The sequence below is a fragment of the Canis lupus genome, chromosome 17 (assembly GCF_003254725.2).
Source record: "Canis lupus dingo isolate Sandy chromosome 17, ASM325472v2, whole genome shotgun sequence".
NCBI lineage: Eukaryota > Metazoa > Chordata > Mammalia > Carnivora > Canidae > Canis > Canis lupus.
The window spans coordinates 23,110,261-23,131,517 of NC_064259.1; the positions used below are offsets into that span (position 1 = coordinate 23,110,261).

Below are 21,257 nucleotides of genomic sequence, written 5' to 3' on the forward strand. Positions count from 1 at the left end.
CTGCCCTTTGCAGTTGCTAAACTATCTTTTAAATCAGGCTTTCCTTGAGAGTCTCCTAAAAAATGCAGAGTGTGACCTCTCCTTCCTAGACATTCAGATTCCACTAGGGACTAGGAAGCAGCATTTCTGGCAGGGTCCTCCTTGCCCTAGCAAGGTGACCAGAAGCAGATGGTATGAGGACACATGTGGAGAGAGCTTGGGGTGATCTGGGTCCCTGCTGCACTAGGAAGCCCCAGGTGCCTGACAGTGGGCATCTCAGGGGAAAGCTGTTAATGATACACTGAACCCAAGAGTCCAACTGGAGTCCCCCCAGGGTGAGTGGGGCTCCCTGGCACCTCTACCCTTACTTGTTTCCTGCCCTCCCCATGCCTTAGGGCTTCCTGCCTCCCAAACTGGCATGCAGCAAAGAGCTCAGGTTAAAGCAGAATCCCAGCTTCCTCAAGCTGGTAGTTGTCTGAGGTGCCAACAAGTGATAGGTTGCTATGATTTGTTTGGGATTGGATTAGAATACATTTATTTGTTCAAGAACGAGGTCAATCCTCACTATTTGGTTGTGCCGCTGAAGTGAACCTGGCTGGGTCTGCAGCGCCCGAGTGCAGAAGGCTCTGGTAGAAATGAGAAGACAGGTTCAGAGCGAGGGGGCCAGACCCTTGGCAAGCGTGCCTTGCAACAATGCCGTCATCCCCAGAAGGGCATGCTTGGACCATAATGGCTCTAGCTACAAATTCTATTAACTCTAATAGTTGTTCTGTGGTGAATGGATAATGCATTTAGCAGAAATAGACTCAATCAATTTATATGAAACACATAAAACTTTCTCATTGAAATTGGCATCTGTTCTTGAATCACTAGGAGCATGTGTGGAAATGGACAGTCTGTCACCCTTTCTCCTGGGTGCATTAGCAGTGTCATGGGTTAATTAGAGAGATGGGCCAAGATAGCTCTGGCTCTCTCACGCCATATCCCTTCAGCCCTTAAAACCATGGGGCTGGTGATGGGGAGGGACCTGGAGATTATCCACTTTAAACTCGACTATGAAAAGAAGTAATTTCCTTGCCTTTGTCCGTGTTGACATGAGCGCGTCTCCACTGAGCTCTGCTACTTGTGGGTTTGCTGACCTGCCCCAGTGGTCCGAAGAGGAGAGAGAAGACAGGCAGAGGCAGGACCCACCCCAGGACCACAGCTTGCTAGTGCAGGCCTGCCAGGATTGTACACAGGGCTTCTGACTCCTGGTCCAGTGCTCATTCCGTGATCCTACAGTTTTAACTGTCCCCCCAGCCTTTGGCAAGAGATGTGTACTCAGAGAATAGTAAACCAACTGTCACTAACCAACTCAGAGGTAAGATTGTGGTTTGATGCCAGGGCTCCATTAGTTCCAGACTCCTGTGGGTTGGGCCCAAGGTTTGGGCTGGTTCTTACATACTCTGAGCTGACTCCATCTGTCCTCCCTACACACAATGTGTGAGCTCACAGGAGAAGAGCGGGGTAAGGAGGCTGAGGAAGGGTCATGGGCCTTCAGGGTCCTGCCTGTCCCTTATCTGGGCTTTGTAGGGAGGGTGGCAGAGCTGGCTTGCACATTCATTACTGTAGAGAGAGAGAGAGAGAGAGAGAGAGAGAACTCTGCAGCCTCGTGATTGCATTATCCTAAGCATTTGGTTAGTGTAATTGTATGTGCAAAGCTGACAAATGTAATTTCCCCAGACTTAATACTTGCCCCATTTTCTCTCTGTTTCTTCATCTGATTAGCTAAAGTGACTCAGGCTTCCGAGAATGCTTCACAAAGCACCTGGACAGGCTTCTCCCTGCCTATCTAGGCTCCAGTGGCTCAGGTCTGCCCGGTGGGCTTGGAGGTGAGGGGACCCCCAGACCCGGAGATCACGGCCTCGTCATGGGGCTGACCTAGGGGACATGCAGAGTGTTTAGGGAGGTCTGGATGTTTTGTGAGTGACTGTTTTCAAAAGATCCAGTGTAACCTTTGGAGCTGCTCTAGCACCTGCCAGGAGGTAAAGCTGAAATGCCACCAGCTGCCCTTGTTCCAGTCCAGCAGAGACTGACAGCACTGAACTTTGGGAAGGAAATCTTGTTATTTTGTCTCTTCCATCCTTTGTTGGAAGGCTGGGCACTAATGTGCTTACCGGACATGCACGGCCTTTTGTCTAGGATGCTCCCCTGCTCTTTCCATTTTTCGTGTTTATCTCTGAACCTGGATACCCGAAGTGGCCTAGTTGGCTGAAAGAATGTAGACTTCAGGGTCATCATCCTGGCTCCGTTCCCTACCAACTGCGGGACTCATTCCTCTAGACCATCTTCTCATCCCACAGTGGTAATGACAGCAAATATCCCCGGCCAGAGTGAGGTCTGGATGGGTTGTGTGTGAAACACACCCTGCCCAGCGTCAGGCATGCGTGCTCCTTGATAGCTCCTTCCCTTCCCAGCCCCCTCCCACCACAGCCCTCCCTTCTTCTCTAGAGTTCCTCCCAGGCAGAAGCTCTGAGCTGGGTTATGCTTCACCTTGTGGGCCATGACCTGCTGGTTCACAGGTCACTCCTCTCCTTCTACCTGTACTCTCCTCTTATAGACTGGGAGTTCTTTGAACACCTGACCTGGGTTTTGTTCAGCTCAGCATCTCTGAGCAGGTGACTGGCCCCAGAGGAATTGTGCAAGGACTGTGTGTAGGCCTAGATGAAAGCTAGGTGAGGGAAGGCCTTAGCACAGTTCCAGGGTGGCCTCTTCTCCCGACCATGAGGCTGAGTCCTGGCCAAGTGGAGCCAAGAGGCATGATGGACCATGTCCTGTGGGGGGGTGGGGAAAGGCAACCCTGCTCCTCCTTCTGCCTGATGAATCAGAAGGTGCTAGGGGTGGGCAGCGTGGTGGGATTGGGACATCTTTCAGCAGGCGCAGGGGCTGGGAGCCTGCCTCAACTTCTCTCTCCCCTCTTGCTCCTCTGTAAGAGTGAGATCCTGGGAAAGCCCACTGAGGCTGCTTGGGGGTATATTTGCCTCAGTGTCCTCTTCCCTTGGAGTTGGGGTCCTTTCGGAAGGGGATCTGGAGGCAGAATGCTGACCCACAGCCCCCTGCCTGTCCCTTCTGCTCTGTGGCTGGGTTGGGCAGCCGAGGAAGCTCCAGCCTCTTCAGCAGCCCCTCGCTTCTGATTTTATTTGGTGGGGAGGTTGGGAGGGTCAGCACTTTCCAGCCGCCGCGTGATTTCATTAAGTCTAAGTGGCAGACCCTCGTTGATTAGCCTTTTAGGGACAGTGGGAGTTACATGGCAATAAACCGGGAGTCAGGGCGGGTGGATGGCTACTCCTGAGTGCTGGTTGCCAGTATCTGAGAACTGAGTTGAAGCCTCAAGCGCCACCCACCCCAACCTGCCTCCCTCCGCCCCCACATCAGTCGATACATGTTTCTGGAGCCCCTGCCATGTAATCAGTGCTGGTGGTGAGGTGAGGCCTGGGCTTGCCACGATGTTTGCTCAACGTGTCCTGAGTGCATCGCAGGGAGGCAGTGGCTGACCAGGGCCTAGGGAGTCCTGGGGGTCTGACACCAGGGTGGGGTGGCGGGGAGGGGCAGTGGCCCATGGATGGAAGGCACCTCCCTCACTTTTTCATGAACAATGAGGCAGAGTAGGGAAATAGAGACAGGCGACAGGTTCCCCCTCATGTGGAAAAATGAAAATGTGTTTTGAGGTTTTAGTTAAAGGTGAAGGGGGGAGAGGTGAGAGGTGGGGAGAAAAGCAATGAACTCTTTCTCCTGGTCTGGCCGCTAGATTGAATCAGGCAGGAATCAGGGACAGAGAGAACTACACCTGGGGCAGCTTTCCAGGCAGAGAGAGGAAGGGGTTTCTTTCTTCAAAGATAAAGCAAGGCTAATATTTACATAATAAGTTGAGAGTCAATGAATTTAGTGTGAAGGTAAAAGTCTCTCTCTTTTTTTTTTTTTTTGGACTTTTCACTAAATAAGGATTTCATATGAAAGTAGAAATTAGACATTTCTCATTTATCTATTGTTATTTTAATAGAGTGATCTTTTATAGAACAGAGTATATGGGTGTCCATTTTATGGGTGGACAGTGTTGTACACCTGCTTCTCCAGGTTAATTACTTTACTCCCATACCCAGGTGCCCAGGCCCAGTTGGGGATTTGAACCCCTTGACCTGCTGGTATCAGGCCCCAGCTTCTCTGGGGCCAGTCTCACAGGTCTAATAACTGTTAAGAACATCATACTGGCTTTGGGGACTGATTCTAAGAGACTTCCTCCTGGCACAAAGAATAGCTGTGAAGTCACACCATGGTTTAGGGCCAGAGGCTGAAGAAGCCTGTGTTTGAAGCAGCAAGAGTCTCCATGAGAGAAGTCTTTTAGCCTGGAAGATGTGGAGTCAAATAGCTTTGGAGGGGAGCCAAGCTTTGAGGAGATGTGTTGAACCTGAAGCTTTTGTGCCTTTCCTCATGATGGGCTAGCCTGGCTCTGTGCAACAAATAATGCTGGTTTGGGGCCCAACCCTCTTTATGAGAGGAAGAAATCTGACATAAGGTTTGCTTTGTGCAGTAGATGGGGAGTGATATCAAGAGACCAAGTTTGGGGAAAGATCCGCTTGGTTCTCCCGTATTGGTGCCTGGGTATTCCCCAGGCATGGAGGAGAGTTGCTCCTTTGCACAACTTCCAGATGCTCCATTTGGCCAGGTAATAAGACACCCAAAACTACCTCCTCTTACAGCCCCATAGCCAGGGTATAGATGATGTTCCTTTTAAAAGTTGACTGTTACAGTCTTTAAACACAACTCCCCACCACAATCACAGCCCGTATCTTTCTTCTGCCTTTTGCAACCAAAAAAATGACTTTGCTCAAATTTGTAAGTTGAGCCCTTACCTGTAGGGTCAAAGACGGGGGTCTCTCTTGTATTTTCCCAGGGTCTTGGGTCCTTGTTTGGGTTTCTCTCAAATAGATTTCTTGATTTGGGTGCTGTATTCTGTAGCATCTTCTCCTCTCCACTGACTAGAAAAGAGAAGAGCCCATGGGCTGAGTTAAGGGAGACTTGGTCTAAGAGAGAGAGAGGAGGATGCCCCGGGGGAGGTGGGACAGGCAAGTGGGCTTAGGTTACAGAGGGATAGTGGGGCCTGGGGTTGTCTGGGTTGGGGGCAAGTGCCAGGGACAGGGTGAACTCACTGGTGAGGTAGCAGTCCAGGCTGATGGAGATATTGTCAAAAGCCACGGTGGCTCTGGATCCTTGCCCCCACCACGCAACAATCTGCAGCCAGAACCTGTATGTGTGTTAAGAGGAGTGTGTGTAAGGAACAGTGTGGGTTGGTCACCTGTCAGGACGTAGCATGGTGGACATGTACCGATGGCTGGTTCATTGCTGTACTTTGTGTCAGCCTTCCCCGATCCCAGAGCAGTTAGTTGTGAGAGGGGAGCAGTCCACAGCTCCCCCTACTTCACCCATACAGAGCACTTCCCCTCCTGAGGGGTTGTTCCATATGTTAACCCATTTTGCAGTTTCGGGCTTGGCTCCAGGACTCCCTGAAACTCTGAGGAGACCTCTTTCACTTTTTGGCATTGAGGGTAGGCAAAAATGGGTAGGCTTGATAATCAGTGGGCACTCCCTGGCAGAGGCAAAGTCATTATTAAAATATTAGAATGCTTCTGTACCAACTGATAAAGAGCAACTGTCCCTAAGTGCCCCCTGCTTGTTGTCTCAGGCAGCCTGGCTCCTTCCCTGGTACCCCTAGTTTCTCCCATTATTCAGCAACTAAAAGGTCAACCCCTTGCACAGTGAGGGGGATCTCAAGGATCTGGTGTCTCATCCACCATCAGTCTCCATTGGGGCTGCTCTGTGAAGCGCCCAACCATTGTTAAATATTAAATAATTTGACTCTGAATTATTTAATATGAGTGAGAGTGTCTGTAACCAACATAGAGCAGTCTGTAAATATTAACAGCAAACCCACTGAGGTCTCTTCACAGAGAAGGTAGCATTTAAGTTGGTTTTGAAGGAAGGTGAGGACTCAGATATGTGGATGTGAGGAGAGGGCATCTGCACCAGATGAACTAGAGTGGGGGATAGCTCAGAGCAGGGCAGGGCCCTCCTGGCTCTCATGTGAGGGGTGTGGAAGGATGCAAAGATGGGGAGCGGCATGTGTGTATCACACACAGCATCAGGCTTCTCCATGCGCTTCGGGAAGGTCATGGTTTCCTTAGATTATCCCAGTGGACATGGTCCTTGGATGAGCTCCCAGCTCAAGCCAGTGTAACCTGGGGCCCCGCCAGGCCTGGGATTCTCGGGAGGCAAACAGGGGCCCTAGTGCTGTCATCTTGTTCTGTTTACAGCAGTTGCCAGGGTGAGAGAGATGCTGCTCACAGGCAGCAGGAGAACAGGTACACAGGGCCATGTGGGGATGATGACTAGCAAGAATCACATCCCTGGGTGGAAGAGTAGTGGGTAAGAGCCCCGCAGCCCACCTTTCTGATTTCTCCACTCTGGGTCACCATCTCCTAATCCATCATCCACATGCTGAGGGGTCAGGCCAGGTGCTGAGCATCACCAACATACCTTCCAGGCGGCTTGGGGTACCAGAGTGAATGAACTACCTGCGTGTGCCCACTTAGCATGGAGGAGAGGGACAAAAACCCTGTTTTGCCCTGACTGGACCTTTGCAGGGAGACTGCATGGCTCTCTTCTCCTCTCTGCTCTCTCTCCCTCCTCTCTGCCCTCCTTCATTACTGAAAGATTAGGGCTGCAAGGTTCTCAACCTGCCACTGGGCCTCTTAGCATGGATGGCATGATGCAGGCTGGCTCTGGAATGGTCTCTAAATAGAAGAGTTTCTAAAGTGCTCTGCAAGGCAACAGCAGTGGCAGCTGCTGTTTAAAAGAGTTTGATTGACACAGGGAATTGCACATAGTTGGAGTCAGGAACACTCCTAACAATCAGGGAAGACTCAATCAGATGTCGAGTCAGATGTAAACATGCACTGCTGCCTCCGTCCACCCCAAAGGCCACCCTGCCAACCCTGCCTTAAATGCTCCAGACTCTAGAGGCTGCAAGGAGGGGATGGGTGGCATGAGGGTTGGTCATGCTGTGGGGTATGGGAAGGGCAGGGGTGAAGCAGAGGCATTCTGTGTATGGGGTCTGGGGATGGCAGGTGTTGGGGCAGGGAGGGGACAGCAGGACCCATCTAGGAGTTTCTGTTCTTTTTTCTTTTTTTGTAAATTTATTTTTTATTGGTGTTCAATTTGCCAACATATAGAATAACACCCAGTGCTTATCCCATCAAGTGCCCCCCCTCAGTGCCCGTCACCCAGTCACCCCCACCCCCCGCCCACCTCCCCTTAGGAGTTTCTGTTCTGTGGGGGCACTAGCCAAGGGGCTGGGGGCTATCAGGGTCCCACACATTCAGGAGATTCAGGATTCTCTGCTTTCAATGGTACTTAGTTGTACGTCTTCAGCTGAACCTTAGGTGAAGAAGAGATTGCTCCTGGCTCTGCTTCCCCCCAACCTGCTGAAGATGGGTGAGACATTCTCGAGGCTCTCGGTCTTTCAGATACAACCAGTCTTTCCTGTTATGCTCCCCCAAAGGAACAGATACCAAATCATCTCCAGGGTCAGTTGCAGCCTTGGGTCTTGAGTTCTAATATATACCAGGTGGATTGCTTTGGGATTGAGAGAAAGTTCTGGCATGCACCAGGTGGAGTGCGCTGAGGCTGAGAGAAAGTTCTAGCATGCACCAATTAGACTGTTCTAGGATTGGGGAAAGTTCTAGCATGCACCAGTTAGACTGCTCTGGGCCTAAGGGAAGGCAAGGAATCCACATTACTGCCAGGATTATGGAGGTCAGGTGGTTCTAATAAACATATAGGTTATTCTACTGCACTTTATCCTAAAGCCTTAGCTCCATGTGGAGAAAGAAAGCTGAGCCCCTGTAGCTAGAAGAACCTAACCCTCCCTCTCCATGGGCAGCCTGGTCAAGGAGAAGGGAAGAGTGAGCTCTTTGGGGGACCTCCAGCTCCCTCACTGATTTGTGCTATTTAAGAACATGGCAGCTGAGCTCCTCTAGCCTTTAGCAATTGATTTCACTCCCTGCCCCTCAATAGTTCACACCTGCTCAGCTCTTTCCATCTTTCCAAATAAGACACTTTTGATTGCAAGGATTATTGTTGCTTTTTCTCTTTTTTTCTTTTTTTTCCAGCTGGTGGGGTTTGGAACTTGTTGATAAAACAGACTTGGCTAGAGATCGTGGTTGGAGCCTGTACGTTCGCACAAAGAACGTACCCCTTGACTCTCTCTTGCTCAGCTTTACAGACAGGCCTATTGAAAACTGACCCGGGGAGTTGGGGGGGTGGTGGCCACTGGGGCAGTGGGCCCAGTTTAGAGGACACAGCCTTGGGATTGGGTGTCTCCCAGACTCACTGGGCAGATCTCTGCAAAGGAAGCGCTGATGCTGCTCGTGCACAGCTTCAAAAACGCGCAGTCTTGCTCAGGCAACAGACTGTTAATGGACATTGAGTATAATGCCTTATTTGCCACCCTGGCAGCCTTAGGGATTGACAAACCTAATTAAGTTCACTTAATGATTTTAAGTAGCTGACAAAAAGGTGTGTGTCTGAATGTGGACTGAGGGAATAGCAAATGCTTTAGAGAGAGAGCAAGAAAGAATGGCTGGCCTGGGTAAAAGGCATTTATTTAACGGATGGGCACCACATCTCAGATTCCTCTGGACCATTTAGTGGGCTCAGGAGGGGGGAGTGTTCTGCATCCCTTTTCGCAGCTGGGGCTTGTCTGGGCTCTGGCTGCTTAGGATAGAACTGGAAGATACTGCTGAGGAAAAATGCTTTCTCCAATTTCTCACTGAGCACTTGATTTGCTCGGCAAAAGTCTTCTAAAATGGACTGTCACAAAGCCCGGGTCGCTGTATGCATTTCTATTAGAATAATGTATGTGATGAAAAAGCCCTGCCACATCCATCCTATTATCTGCATAATTGGCTTCAGTTACCAGTTGAAGAGGAGGGGCCGGTGGCTGGCTTTGGGTTCCCGGGACCAGCCCGGGTGAGATCAACATGACCAGCGCTGGACATGGGTGCCCTGCTTGACTCTAGAAGTCTGTAAAGTGAGGCTGGACATTAAAAACCACTCTCAGTAGTTGGGAACACCCTCTCTTCCTGCTCAGCCCCAACCCTCAGAAGTAATTTACCATCTTCTGACTTGGTTTCCCCTCTGGGCATCATGACACCCAGAGCATGATGGGGAGTCAATACAGAGAGATTCCCAGGTTGCCAAGGCCTTGGAGATCTTTCACAATGAACTGGCTTCTGTAACGGAGCCCTTTGGGGTAGATTGGGGAGAAAATGAGTTTTCAGCCAAGCTGAGCAAGCACAGAGAATCCACTCACACTCTTCAACAATCTCAGTCCCAGGCTTCCAGGCACTGGCTGTCTGTGACTAATTGTTCTGGTTCCCACATTTGCCCTGGCAGGCCACCAATTGGCAAGGCCTGCCACAGGAGTGTTCACCAGACTACAGGGTGGGGAGAAGCTTTTCTCTGGCAAATTCCTATTTTGCTATTTCATTTTCTCATTTTGGGTTATGTATATTGAGCTCTCCTGGGCCCTAGGTTTGAGGGGAAAGGTAAAGGGTAGATCTTGCTTCTTTGTAGCCCTGGCCCAGCAGGGGAGGTGCCTGTGTACAAATATACTCACTCAACAGGCTCAAAAGTGTCCAGCACCCAGAGGAAGGAAAAGTAACGCACTTCTTCCAGGGATCTCTTGGAACAACTGGGGGCCTAGAAGGCTGTCCAGAGCTAGATGGCACCTGCATCCATTCTTTTCAAGAGACCAGAATGTCCACTCCACCTTTCTCAGGTGGAGAATGTCTCCATTTCTCCAACACAGAGACATTTCTAACACTGGCCTCTTCTACTCTTTGCTGCTCTGTCAGCCTATGGCTTTGAGAGCTGAGATGGTGCCAGAGATGGAGGCAGTCTCCACGGTGAGAAGACCCAGGAAAGGGGTGGTTGCTGGTTCCTTTCTCTCATAAAGAAATATCTTAATGAGGATGAATTAGCAGCTTTCTCTGCTTTGTGAGGGCTGAGTTTCAAAAGGCAGAGTGGAGTGGATACTGGGCTACATTTTTGGCAGGGCCCGGGTAAGTCACTGAAATTTATTAGGCATCATCATGGTTAAAAAACGAACAACTATGTAATGTGGGTATTTTTTTTTTTAATAATGGAAGCTTTTCTTTAGCGTGGGAGATTCTAGTTCATTGTTCCTGTTTTATATTTTTTATTAGAAATCTGTGCTTCCTCAGGAGTGCTAGAAGTTCCATATATCTCCCCCTCTGCCTTTGAGCAAAGATTTTTTGAGCTCCTGCTTTGAGATCAGGCATCATCTCTGCATCTGGGAATATAGAGATACACAAGACATCAACCTTGACCTTGAGGAATTTAGATGACTTGTGATTTGTATTATTCAGTGGCTAGGAGATTTCTAAACACCTTTTTAGTTCTGCACCCACAGAGCTGGAATTGCACAGACTGGGAAAACATTGAATCTGGGCAGTGAGAGAGAAGTCAAGAAAGACTTTGAAGAACTGAATGCCTAGGGTAATGGTAGGGCTCTGGACAGAAGAATCTCATGGGAGCAGGATGTACACAGGGACATACTGAAGGTGTGGGCAGTTGGAAATCCAGGTATGGGACTCAGGTGAGATAAAGACTATGCATCACCTGCACAGAGGTGAGGGTGGAAGAGGTGAACACTGATGAGATCCTAGAGAACAAGATGTATAGAAATGGATTCTGCTTTATTTCAAATATCAGCACCACAGTTATCTTCTAAATTCCAAACTTTGTGCTTGGGAAGAGAAGGGCCAAGAACTTAAGTCTACATTTTCAGAGGCACTAAGAGTTATAAAAACATGTGCATATGTTGACTTGAATATTGAGCTGTGGATATTACCAAGAAAATCTTTAGCAGATCTGAATATCCTGTTATTCTAAAGGGGTTCACTTATTGCCATTTTGAGCAACTTCTTAAAACCAGGCTCACAGGCAGGATCGGTCTCACTGCTTTGCACTCTTGATTGTGGATACTTAGCAATCAAAAGCAACAACTTGTCCCAAACGTCACTGTAAATCAGTGTTAGAAATAGGATTTAAAGCTCAGAATTGCTAATCTACTCCTTGCTCCAGTGATCTGGGATATTTTCTGAGAAAGAAACAGAGCCAGATCCTTTCAGAGTTATGAATGTTTGATTTGTATGTATCTATGCCTGGCTGCACATTACATTGCTGAGCCACCAGCCACATTTCTCCCCCTCTTCCTAGAGGGCTGGCCCAAGGCTGTACTGGGCCAATGGTGCCATTTGGAAGATGACAGAAGAGGCATCTTCTCCTCCAGCCCCTCTGCCTCCTTTCTAAGGTCTGCTTCCATGCTCAGAGCATTTCACATTTGGTTTCCCACGGAGCTTTCAACAGTCTCCTTGCTCTGGTTTCCCATCCTCCAGCCTATCACTGTGTTCAATGACTCTCATTACCCATAGTGAAGAGTCCAAACTATGTGTCTTAATATTCATGCTCACCTTCTCCCAAGGAGATGGCTCATGATTCTCTGACACAATCTAGATGACTCTTCTTGAACTCCCATAAAACATTCCTGCCTATAAGCCTCCATTAATCCCAATGGCCTTCTTTGGAATGCTCTTGTCCCTTTCCTACTTTTGGATGATCTAAATTTTCCTCAAGGTCCATCTTGACTCCTGATAATAATTCATGTTCTCCATGAGATGCCCCCTGACATGAGGTCACCATGCCATCTGAACACTGGTCATGCTGTTGGACTCTGCACAACTCTACATGTGTTGCTGTTTGCCTCTCAGTGCATATGCTGTGTCTCTCCCCACACCCAGCATGCAGGCCCTGTGATGGGCAAGAGCCTGGGTCACATATCCCTTTCCTTCCCCTCTGCTTGATGGGGGCTTAATATATGTTTGCTGACAATGTGGCAATGATACTTCCCTAGTCACTCAATTCCCTGTTTTGCCCACAAGACATTTGAATCTGACATTTTATGCCAGTGACTTCCAAACGTGGTCAAACATCAAAATTACTTATGAAACTTAAAAAAGTATGTATCCTTGGCCTAATATGTGACCTACGGAGTCAGAATTTCTATGTCTGGAGCCCAGGGCTCTGCATTACAAACAAAAATTAATTTTAAAAATCATGTTTAGCCAAGCTTGTCAACCATTATCCTATGGTATCCTGCTAGTTTTAAGCCTTCTCAAAAACGTCTTTTGTTTGTTTATGTTTTGATTTTAGAAAGGAAAAATTCAGTGAGGGAAATTCTAGGGTGATTTCTGCAAGAAAGTCAGGTTTTGCTACATCATAAAATTTGGGAATGAAATATTCATGCTTTAGAATAGGTCCTGGAGTTGATTTCAGCCGTGAATTATGAAGGTTCTAGAAAAAGACTAATCAATGCTCAGAGTAGCTAAACAAGGAATTGGTATTCTCAAGTGACACACTGATAGATGCTCAGAGATAGGGGCTATATTCCTTGGCTTATTCATTTTAACATATCTTTTCATTTTCTCCCCATCAAACCCATTTTTCCATCTTCTGGACACACAGCTAGACTATATTCCTCAGCATCCGTTGCAGTTAAGCATAGTCATGTAACTGAGTTCTAGCCAATGGAAAGTGAGTAAAGTGATGACTCACAAAAGTCTTCCTATGTGAGATACTTCCATGCTCTTTCTCCATTGGTTGTCTTAATGCAAAGGATTCTTTTTTTTTTTAACAAAGATTTTTTTTAATTTTTTTTTTATTTATGATAGTCACACACACACAGAGAGAGAGAGAGAGAGAGAGAGAGAGAGAGGAGAGGCAGAGACATAGGCAGAGGGAGAAGCAGGCTCCATGCACCGGGAGCCCGACCCTGGGCCAAAGGCAGGCGCCAAACCGCTGCGCAACCCAGGGATCCCAATGCAAAGGATTCTAAAACTGGAGAAAAGGATTGAGCCACAGGAAGAAGGAGGCTGAGACCCAGAATGACCAGATGAAAGGCCACTCTCAACTAGCACACTCATTTTGGATTTCACATGGGCAAGAAATACGTTTCTTTTTGTACATCCCTGAGGATTGGAGGTTTAATATTACTTTGGGTAGTGTTACCCAACTAACATATCATGTAGCACAAACCTAGTTACTTAAGTGTTCTCCATGTATCTGACATGGTTGAGCTGATGACTAACTCACTGCTGGGGGTAGGATGATGGGTAAAGTTAGCCCTTGGCTGGCTGAAGTACACTTCCCTCACACTAGGGTACAGCCATCCCCTAATACACACTCTACATCATGCCAGGACTAAGGATACGCCTGGGTATGGCAAGGTGAATTTAAGGAGTGTGGTCTAGTGCTCTGGGATGCTAGTTCCCTCATCTCTCTGAGAAAGGCAAGAGGAGCAAGGTCAAGCTGTCCATGAAGGGCTTTGAAGTTGCCAGCTATAGTCAATGCTATTCACCCTGTTTGGCCTAATATTGCCCGGGAGCCTACCATTTTCTCCCAGTTCAGAGAACTGACTCGGGCTGATGTTAATAAGCACACTGAGATCCCCACTCCTGTAGTTTCAGGAAGGGCCACAGTTGGTTAGGGGCAGAGAACACTTTTTTTCCCTTACCCACTGTGAAGAGGGTCCTGGAAGTGCTGAATTTTGCCTGTGTACACGGACTCAAGGCAGTCAGACTCACTCAGGAGGGAAAGTTGCCACCTGAGAAAGAGAGCCTTGAGATCTTCCCCTTCCTACTGCCCCCATCTCTGACTGGGAAGCCTGTGGGGCCACTCCCAAGAGAGTCCCTGATGTGCATATCTTGATAGTAAATGAATAAACAAATGCAGGCTACCCAGGGTGACACTCATTGCTCTCTGCTTCTGTTAGTGTGGGCATATCTGGCAGAAGGAGAACCCCAAACTGGCTACCAGAGAGAAGCCTGTTTGGCAAGCAAAGAGCCTCAACAGCTGTGGCTTTATTGAGCCTCATGCTGTTCTCTCTGTCTGTGCTTCCCTCTTTCCTGGCCTTCACTGCCCTGTGATGCAAAGGTCTTGGTTTCCTACCAGGCTCCCCCTGTAGATGACATTCCTAGAGGGCTGAAATACATTGCTTGTCCAGGTAAACCTGTCACCTGGCACTGGTTAGGGCAGTAAGTGTTGGCTGGATAAATACATTGTATCTGGATGATTTTGGAGGTTAGTACCATTCTACACTAGAGCTTTCGTAGGTGTTCTCTGGTGGACTGAAAGGAGATGGAAGGAGCTCTGAGGAAGAGCCTTTATGTTTAACTACCTGTACCTTGATTTAACCCTTTTGTGCCTCCATCTTCTAACCTGAGAATGAGGGATGACATCTGCTCCAGCTATCCAGAATTATGGGACAGAGTGGTCACCTAGAGTTGTGATGGGGTAAAGTACTCAGGGAGGCAGGTGCATGGCTGCTGTGGGAGCAAGGAACAGTGGGCAGAGTATAAGGAGTTCTAGGAGCTGCTGTGATGGTTCATGCAGCCTGTCTAGTAGAGGGCAGCAGACACTAGTTTGTGGGATTTGCTGGGGTGATGTCTGCTCCTTTCATAGGCATCTCTCCTTCCTGGAGTGGCAGAGGAAAGCAGCTACAAATGGAAACTTTTGCAGAAGGGAAGGCAGGCAGAAGGTGAAGAACCAGGCAGGGCCTGACCCTCTGCTGACTTCTCCTGGGGACTGTGTAGCCGTTGTATGACCTAGATTTTCTATGTCAGTCCTTATGGAAGTGAACTTTACTCTCTAATCGAGGGTGATTTGTTAAATGTATAACTAAATATATTTTATTTTTATGCTTTTGTTAGACATGGTACAGTAACACATTTGCAAATGAAAAAAAATGGCTATTATGATGTATGCTCTAGTTCTGAAGTGGAGATAGTCAGAGACATGCAGGAGTGGTAACTTGAAAAGCCACGTGGAGGAAGGGCCATTGTGTCCCAGGAGAAAGAAAGAGAGACTCTCCCTATGCTGGTGGTACTGTGCAGGCTGGAGGAGTGAAAGAAGGAGAGCAGGCAAGGGCTGGATGAGGAGTGGTCTTCAGCAGGACCCGGGCTGGGGAAGTAGACAATGGATTTCAGTGGTGGAAGATGCAAAGGAAAGACAATAAACTAACTCAAAATGAATAAGAAGTGTGGCCTAAAAAAATCTAAAACCCAAATATTTTGTTCATAACAACGGCTATCACATTACATTTTCTACTACATGCCAAGCACTTTGCCTTCATTTCCTCAGTCATGTACGCATGAAGTAGACTAGCCTAAAGGCTAAGGGGAAATTATTTAACCTCTTTAGAACTCATGTTTCTCTTTTAAAAAGGGGAATTAATTATAGTATCTATTCCAAGGGCTGTTTTAAGGATGAAATGAGATAATGCATGTTAAGTACTTGTGACAGTGACGGGCATGCAGTAAGTACTCAATGAATGCTAGCTCCAATCACTATCATTTATAACTTTGCTCATGGCTCTATGAGGAAGCTGTGATTCAATTTACAAAAATCTGAATTAAACATAATTTTTTAGGAGTTTGTCCAGACGTGCAAACTGAGGCTCATTGGAAATTTCTGGATTTATTCTCCCTGGAAGTTACTACTTCTCTACTCAGGCAAGAATAAGTAATGAAAATGTCATTCTCATCACAGAAAGATGCTACACAAAGGAAAAGTATTGTTACTTATAATACTCCATCTCAAGCAGAGGTTCTGTGGATGAGAAACAAGAATGGGATATGAGAGAAATTTTGGCTCTGTGGAGGTTGGCCCAAGTACATAAAGACATAACTCTCAGTTTAACAGATCCCATTCGAAAGATGCATTTGTCAAACACACTACTTGTCATTTAGGACAAAGGATACAAAAGGAACAGAAATCTAAATATCTTCAGATGGAACATTTTTTCTTGTTAGACTATGTATATAGGGTACAGCTAAAAGCCTTTATAATGATAATGCTAGAGAAGAGAGCCTCCACATGCACATTAAGTTATGTACTTTTTATCTGGCTGTATGATTGCAGTGATTTGTGGGACAAGGTTTGATCCATGGTATTTCCAAATCCATCTGGTAATGAGTTGAACTTAGCACCTGCTTTTGCTCTGTAAGCACGTCAAAGCTTAAGATGGTGTGGGATATATGTGTTTAATTTACTAGGATATATGATTATAAAGAGGAAAACTAGGGGTATGTTCCTATAAGAGACTGACAGATTAAGAGGAGAGGCTGTGCCTTTCTTCCATTTTGAGAAAAGGTAGGATTAATTCCAACAGAAAGAATGGCAACTGAGTGGGGAGGAAATAAAGAAAACTAGTTATACGAGGCAGATGTAAAGTAATGAGATAACTTTCAGCACATATCAGGCCAATATTTGAATTGGTGATGTCCTTCAAAATTAACTTGAAAGCACATATCTGTATTCCAGGGATGTTGGCACTGCTCAAAACATCATGGGTATTACTTGTGGAGATTTTTCTTGTTAGTCTCTATAGTATGGTGATATCATAGTTGGTTAATATCACTTCATAATGATGACAGACTGTGGCATTATTTCTATCCCTTCACCTGTATGTAAATGGACAGAAGAAATACCATTCCATGGATCAGTGTCTCCTCATAATCAGCCTTTATATACTGATGGCATATTCTCTGAGCCTTCACAGAAGGACTACTATGTGGTAGAAACAATGTGAATATAGCTCTTTGCTCTCAAGTGCTCAGCTCTAGATCTCTGCTCACAAGGATTAGGGCACACAATTAGGATCAAAGTCTTCCTTATAAAGTGATTCTGACAGAACAGTGACCAGAGATAAAGGAAGCACAGGTACCAGGCAAGTCTCTAAAGAAAATTCCTTGTCATAAGAGTAACAAATGCTGCTTGGGTTCATCTGATGGGACATAGGTGCTGCTTTGATATACAGAACACTTTGTAGCAGTATTTATTGTAACGTGATTTTATCTGTTTTGTTAGACTGAAGGCAGTATTCCAGCAGTGAGATTCTCAGTTAATTCAGCTAGAGTTTGGAAATGTATGCAATTTCTCTCAACACATCATTCTGTAAACACACATTTATTGGCATATGATGTGTTAGGCATAGTTCTAGATGCTCAAGGAGGCAGATTTGATCCCTGCCTTGTTAGTATGTATATTCATGTATTGAAAAAAAAAAAAAGGATATCTAGGTGGCTCAGTGGTTGAGCATCTGCCTTTGGTTCAGGGTGTGATCCTGGGTCCAGGGATCGGGTCCTGCATCAGGCTCCCTTTGAGGAGCCAGCTTCTCCTTTTGTCTATGTTTCTGCTGTTCTCTGTGTCTCTCATGAATAAACAAATAAAATATTTTAAAAACCCAGATAGTAAACAGTGACAAGTTATTATAGGGATATTTCAGGAGCCATGAGAAAATATTGTAGGTAAACTGTTTAGTCTAGAAATCTTTAAAAAGTGAAGGAAGAGTGGTAGTTAGGGAGAAGGAAGGTAGAGGAAGAACATTTTAGGTGGAGAAAATGGAAGGTGCAAAAGTCTCTAAGTAAGAATCTAGCAAGGTACAACTGAATTAAAAGGTTTCTAGAACCCAGGAGCAGTTTAGAGCTAACCTGTAAACCATAATAAAGTTGCTTCCAAAAACTTTGTAAGGTATGTAACGTAACGTAATATTGCAGAACCTAGCAGCGGAGGAGTTTTGGGACAGCATTGGGAATAAAGTTCCTGATCCTTCAAGGTCCGTGGTTGAGGAACTGTCCAGGTGCTGAATAGGGTGCTGAATAGCTGAAGCCAGGACCTGCCTAAGGAACAAGGTACAAGGTGCTAATGCCTACCTCTGAGTGGGGAGAAAGAGAGTTGGTCATTGTCATTTATCCATTTCCCTTCTCTTTCCCTTATATATTTCCTTCCTTTATCTCTCCCTCCTCCCATTTTCATTTTCTAGCAATCTGGCAGCTATAGCTCACTCTCCCTGGGAGGAAAAGGAAGAATGTGTTTATTGCTCTTCCTCCATCAGTGACTTCCCCTTATAAGGAGTCTACACAACATTGATGGCAGCAAATTCAGAACACTCACCCCTATCTTATGGTTTCATGACTGGTTACTATTGCTAAATTGGCCATCCCATCCTCTTCTGAGGTTTTAGATGGAGAGACATTATTATTATTATTATTATTAGTAGTAGTAGTAGTAGTAGTAGTAGTAGTAGTTATCACTCACTGAGCACCTACCTACTGTGGGCCAGGCAGTTGACCAAGCACTCTACTTCCCTAAGCCTCAGAGGTAAATATTATTATGTCTGTTTTATAGAACATGGCTTAACTTGGAAGATCAGTGGTTGTGATTGTGCTATTTTTTCAATAAGTTATCTGAGACTATATAATTGAGGGAAGGATGGAGGATGTGGGAGAATAAAATTCATTGACACTTCTATAGATAGATGCTTTGACAGTTGTTTAGTCTCATAACAATGTGTGAAGTTGTATTGTTATTATATTTACTTTACAGATGTGGGCATCAAGGCCCAGGGAGGTTCAGTGATTGGTTGGGGTCACACCACTACTGAGTGGCCGAGACAGTTTTAAACTTGGGACTATCTGGTACTAAAGCGTATATTCTTTCATCCACAGTGCTTTTTTAGTTTTATGGGCCAGTCATATCTATTGGCAAGTGTTTTTAGTAACTGAAAGGGCCATGCCTCATTCTCCTGCAGTTCTATTTTCCTCTGGGTCTTGATGCCTTCTATATCATCTCTAGCTTTGGGTAGGGGTAGTAGCTTCCTATATCAGAGCATGTCAGTGGTGTGCAGGCTCTCGGTGAATGGGGGTACTCGTGTGCTCTGTAATTGCACACTTACTAGGTCACAAAGCATCATCAAACCATGCTGGCCTTTGTCTGAATTCCCACTAGACAGTTTGGTCTCAGTATCAATATTGGAAATGTCAGTCTGGTAAACAGCCTTTAACAGGGAGGATGGAGGCTGAGAACAAAGTCTCCTTCAAATGAAACTCTAGTGGATGGGAGTGAACAGAATCAACATCTTACTTGCTCTAAATCCCCTGGAGTGGTTATGAAAGAGAGAGGACTTGCTGGATTGAGGAGGAAAAAAAAACCTTTTGATTCATCTGAATTAATTTAGTGTCTCCCAGGAGGGACGGCTCTGGCATCATCCTCCTGTTCTCCATCCCCTGCATACAACCCCCACAATCCCGAAGGACAAAAGACCGGTCTATGGTAGGGAGTGCCCACACTGCCCCTTCCTCCACTTTAATTAAATCCATTTGTCCTGGGGGCAGCACTGAGCCTCAGGATGTCCAAAGGCTTTGATCTTTAACCCACACACATCTGAAGGAGTGGGAAGCTGGTGCTCAGTGTGAGGACTATCATAGCTCAAGTTTTGAGCTTTTGGAAATAGCAGACTGAAGTTTGGGTGAAGAATTTGAGACCTAGCTTTATATTTACAAAGCTACGTGCCAACTGGCATCACCCTTGCCTTGCCTTAAGGCCTTTGTCCTCATTTTTCAAAGGTGGATCCACTGGGATGGTAATTTGAATGGGTTTTAAGAGTTTAATGTAGAGGCTGCTCTGGATTGCTGGGCTTGACATTTAGCCTATTAAAAGTGGCTTTCTCCTCCAGATCCATTTATGTGCCCCCTTTATAGAAATAACTCCCACCCTCTGCCCCCTGCCTTTATTGGTCTGGAACAGATCAGTGCGCAAACCATCCGGGATTCTGTATAATGCATCAGGGAGTTACAGGAGCTGCTGTGCTGGGCACTGCTTGACCCAGGCTGACTGCAGGTGGCAGACTGGTGCCATCCTGGAGAGACAAGTGGCAGCTGATCTCAGTGGTTACTGCTTCATTTTAGAGTCACACGGGGTCAATGATCTTCTAGTCCAACCCTCAGTTTAAAGATGAGGAAACTGAGACTGAGAGAGATTCAAGGTCACAAAGTTACTACTGATAGATTTCAAATAGGAACTAGGGCCTCTGGTAGAAGCACTCCTCTGTTTACTGAAGAATTTGTCATCTCCCTTATCTACCTGCTTTAGAGACTTGACTCCACAAAATCCTGGACTTGTACTAACCTGAGCACCAGTCCTCACTCTGAGGCCAACTTGTTGATGTTGAAACTCTTTGGCTCTTGATAGAATCTTGCAAAAGGGCAGGAATGGGGAACATGATAAGGTCTTTATTACCCACATCACAGATTTTGTTGTTATTAAGGAATAAATAAAATGTAAAATGTAAAATAAGGCAAAATACATTAATTAAGAGAAAATGAAATATACATAGAAAGCCTGATTATTATTTGGTAGTAATATGAGTTGTTCAGTTTTATTTCTTCCTGCTACAGAAACTGGAGGCAGCCAATAAGGCCAGACCAGATGCAAGAGATGAGTGCTCATTAGCATAGAAATCTCACAGAGAAACTCAGTGCTCCCTCTAAGTCTGTAGTGTGTGCATGTGTAATTATGTATGTGTATATACATATTTGTGCATATGCACATGTATGTGCTTATCTGGATGTGTATCTTGGGTAGAAGTGATGGGGAGAGGGAAGATATGATCCCTTTTGGCATCCTGGCTGACAGAGGAAAAGAGAGTGATAGGAATGGGTTGAGGCTCACCTGTCAGCCACATCGAGAAGAGGCAACACTGTCCACTGCCACAGGCTCAAGCCTTCATTGGTGGCAACATGCCAGACCATTCTGCTTTGTTCCTTCCCAGTTTTGTTCTCCACCAGCACCAAGGAGACATTTCCCCTCAAGACTCCATGGATGAGCCAGGACATTCGGAGCTGCAAGGGGGAGAAGAGCCAGAGGACAGGTGTTAATGTTAAAAGGAAGCCATAGGTCTCCTTCCTGGAATTCTTAAGGATGTTGGAGACTCAGCCAAGGTGTGCCCAGTAAGGAGAGCTGGTGGATGCCTGATGTTGCTCAGTCTCCCCAAACGGCTTTTATGAAGGTTCAAGGAGCTGGGCAGGGGCGATGATGGACAGCTTTGGAGTTTTGTTCAGGTTATTCCTAAGTTTCATAAGATTCTGTGTCAGAGGTGATATTAAGATCAATGGGATATTAAATGAACTTCTTAAAGGGGATCCAAAGATTCTTGTTTGTGGCCCCGATTCACTTTGTGACTTGGCACCAGTGACTTTGTGACTCAATTTCTTTAATGCCTTAGGTATCATAGATTTTTATTCCTCCCCCAGACTCTAATAATC

At 46.2% G+C, this 21,257-nt stretch overlaps 1 protein-coding gene across 1 annotated transcript in view; it reads right to left on the minus strand.

The window, feature by feature from the left end:
• The window catches only part of ALK (ALK receptor tyrosine kinase), a 680,397-nt gene that overhangs the window by 72,956 nt on the left and 586,184 nt on the right, over positions 1 to 21,257 (minus strand). Inside the window, exons 9-11 of the mRNA XM_035700451.2 lie at positions 20,665 to 20,834; positions 5,166 to 5,260; positions 4,869 to 4,994 (exon numbers count right to left, since the gene is read on the minus strand). Of these exons, the coding sequence (XP_035556344.2) occupies positions 4,869 to 4,994; positions 5,166 to 5,260; positions 20,665 to 20,834 (391 nt within the window). The remainder of the gene's footprint in view (positions 1 to 4,868; positions 4,995 to 5,165; positions 5,261 to 20,664; positions 20,835 to 21,257) is intronic.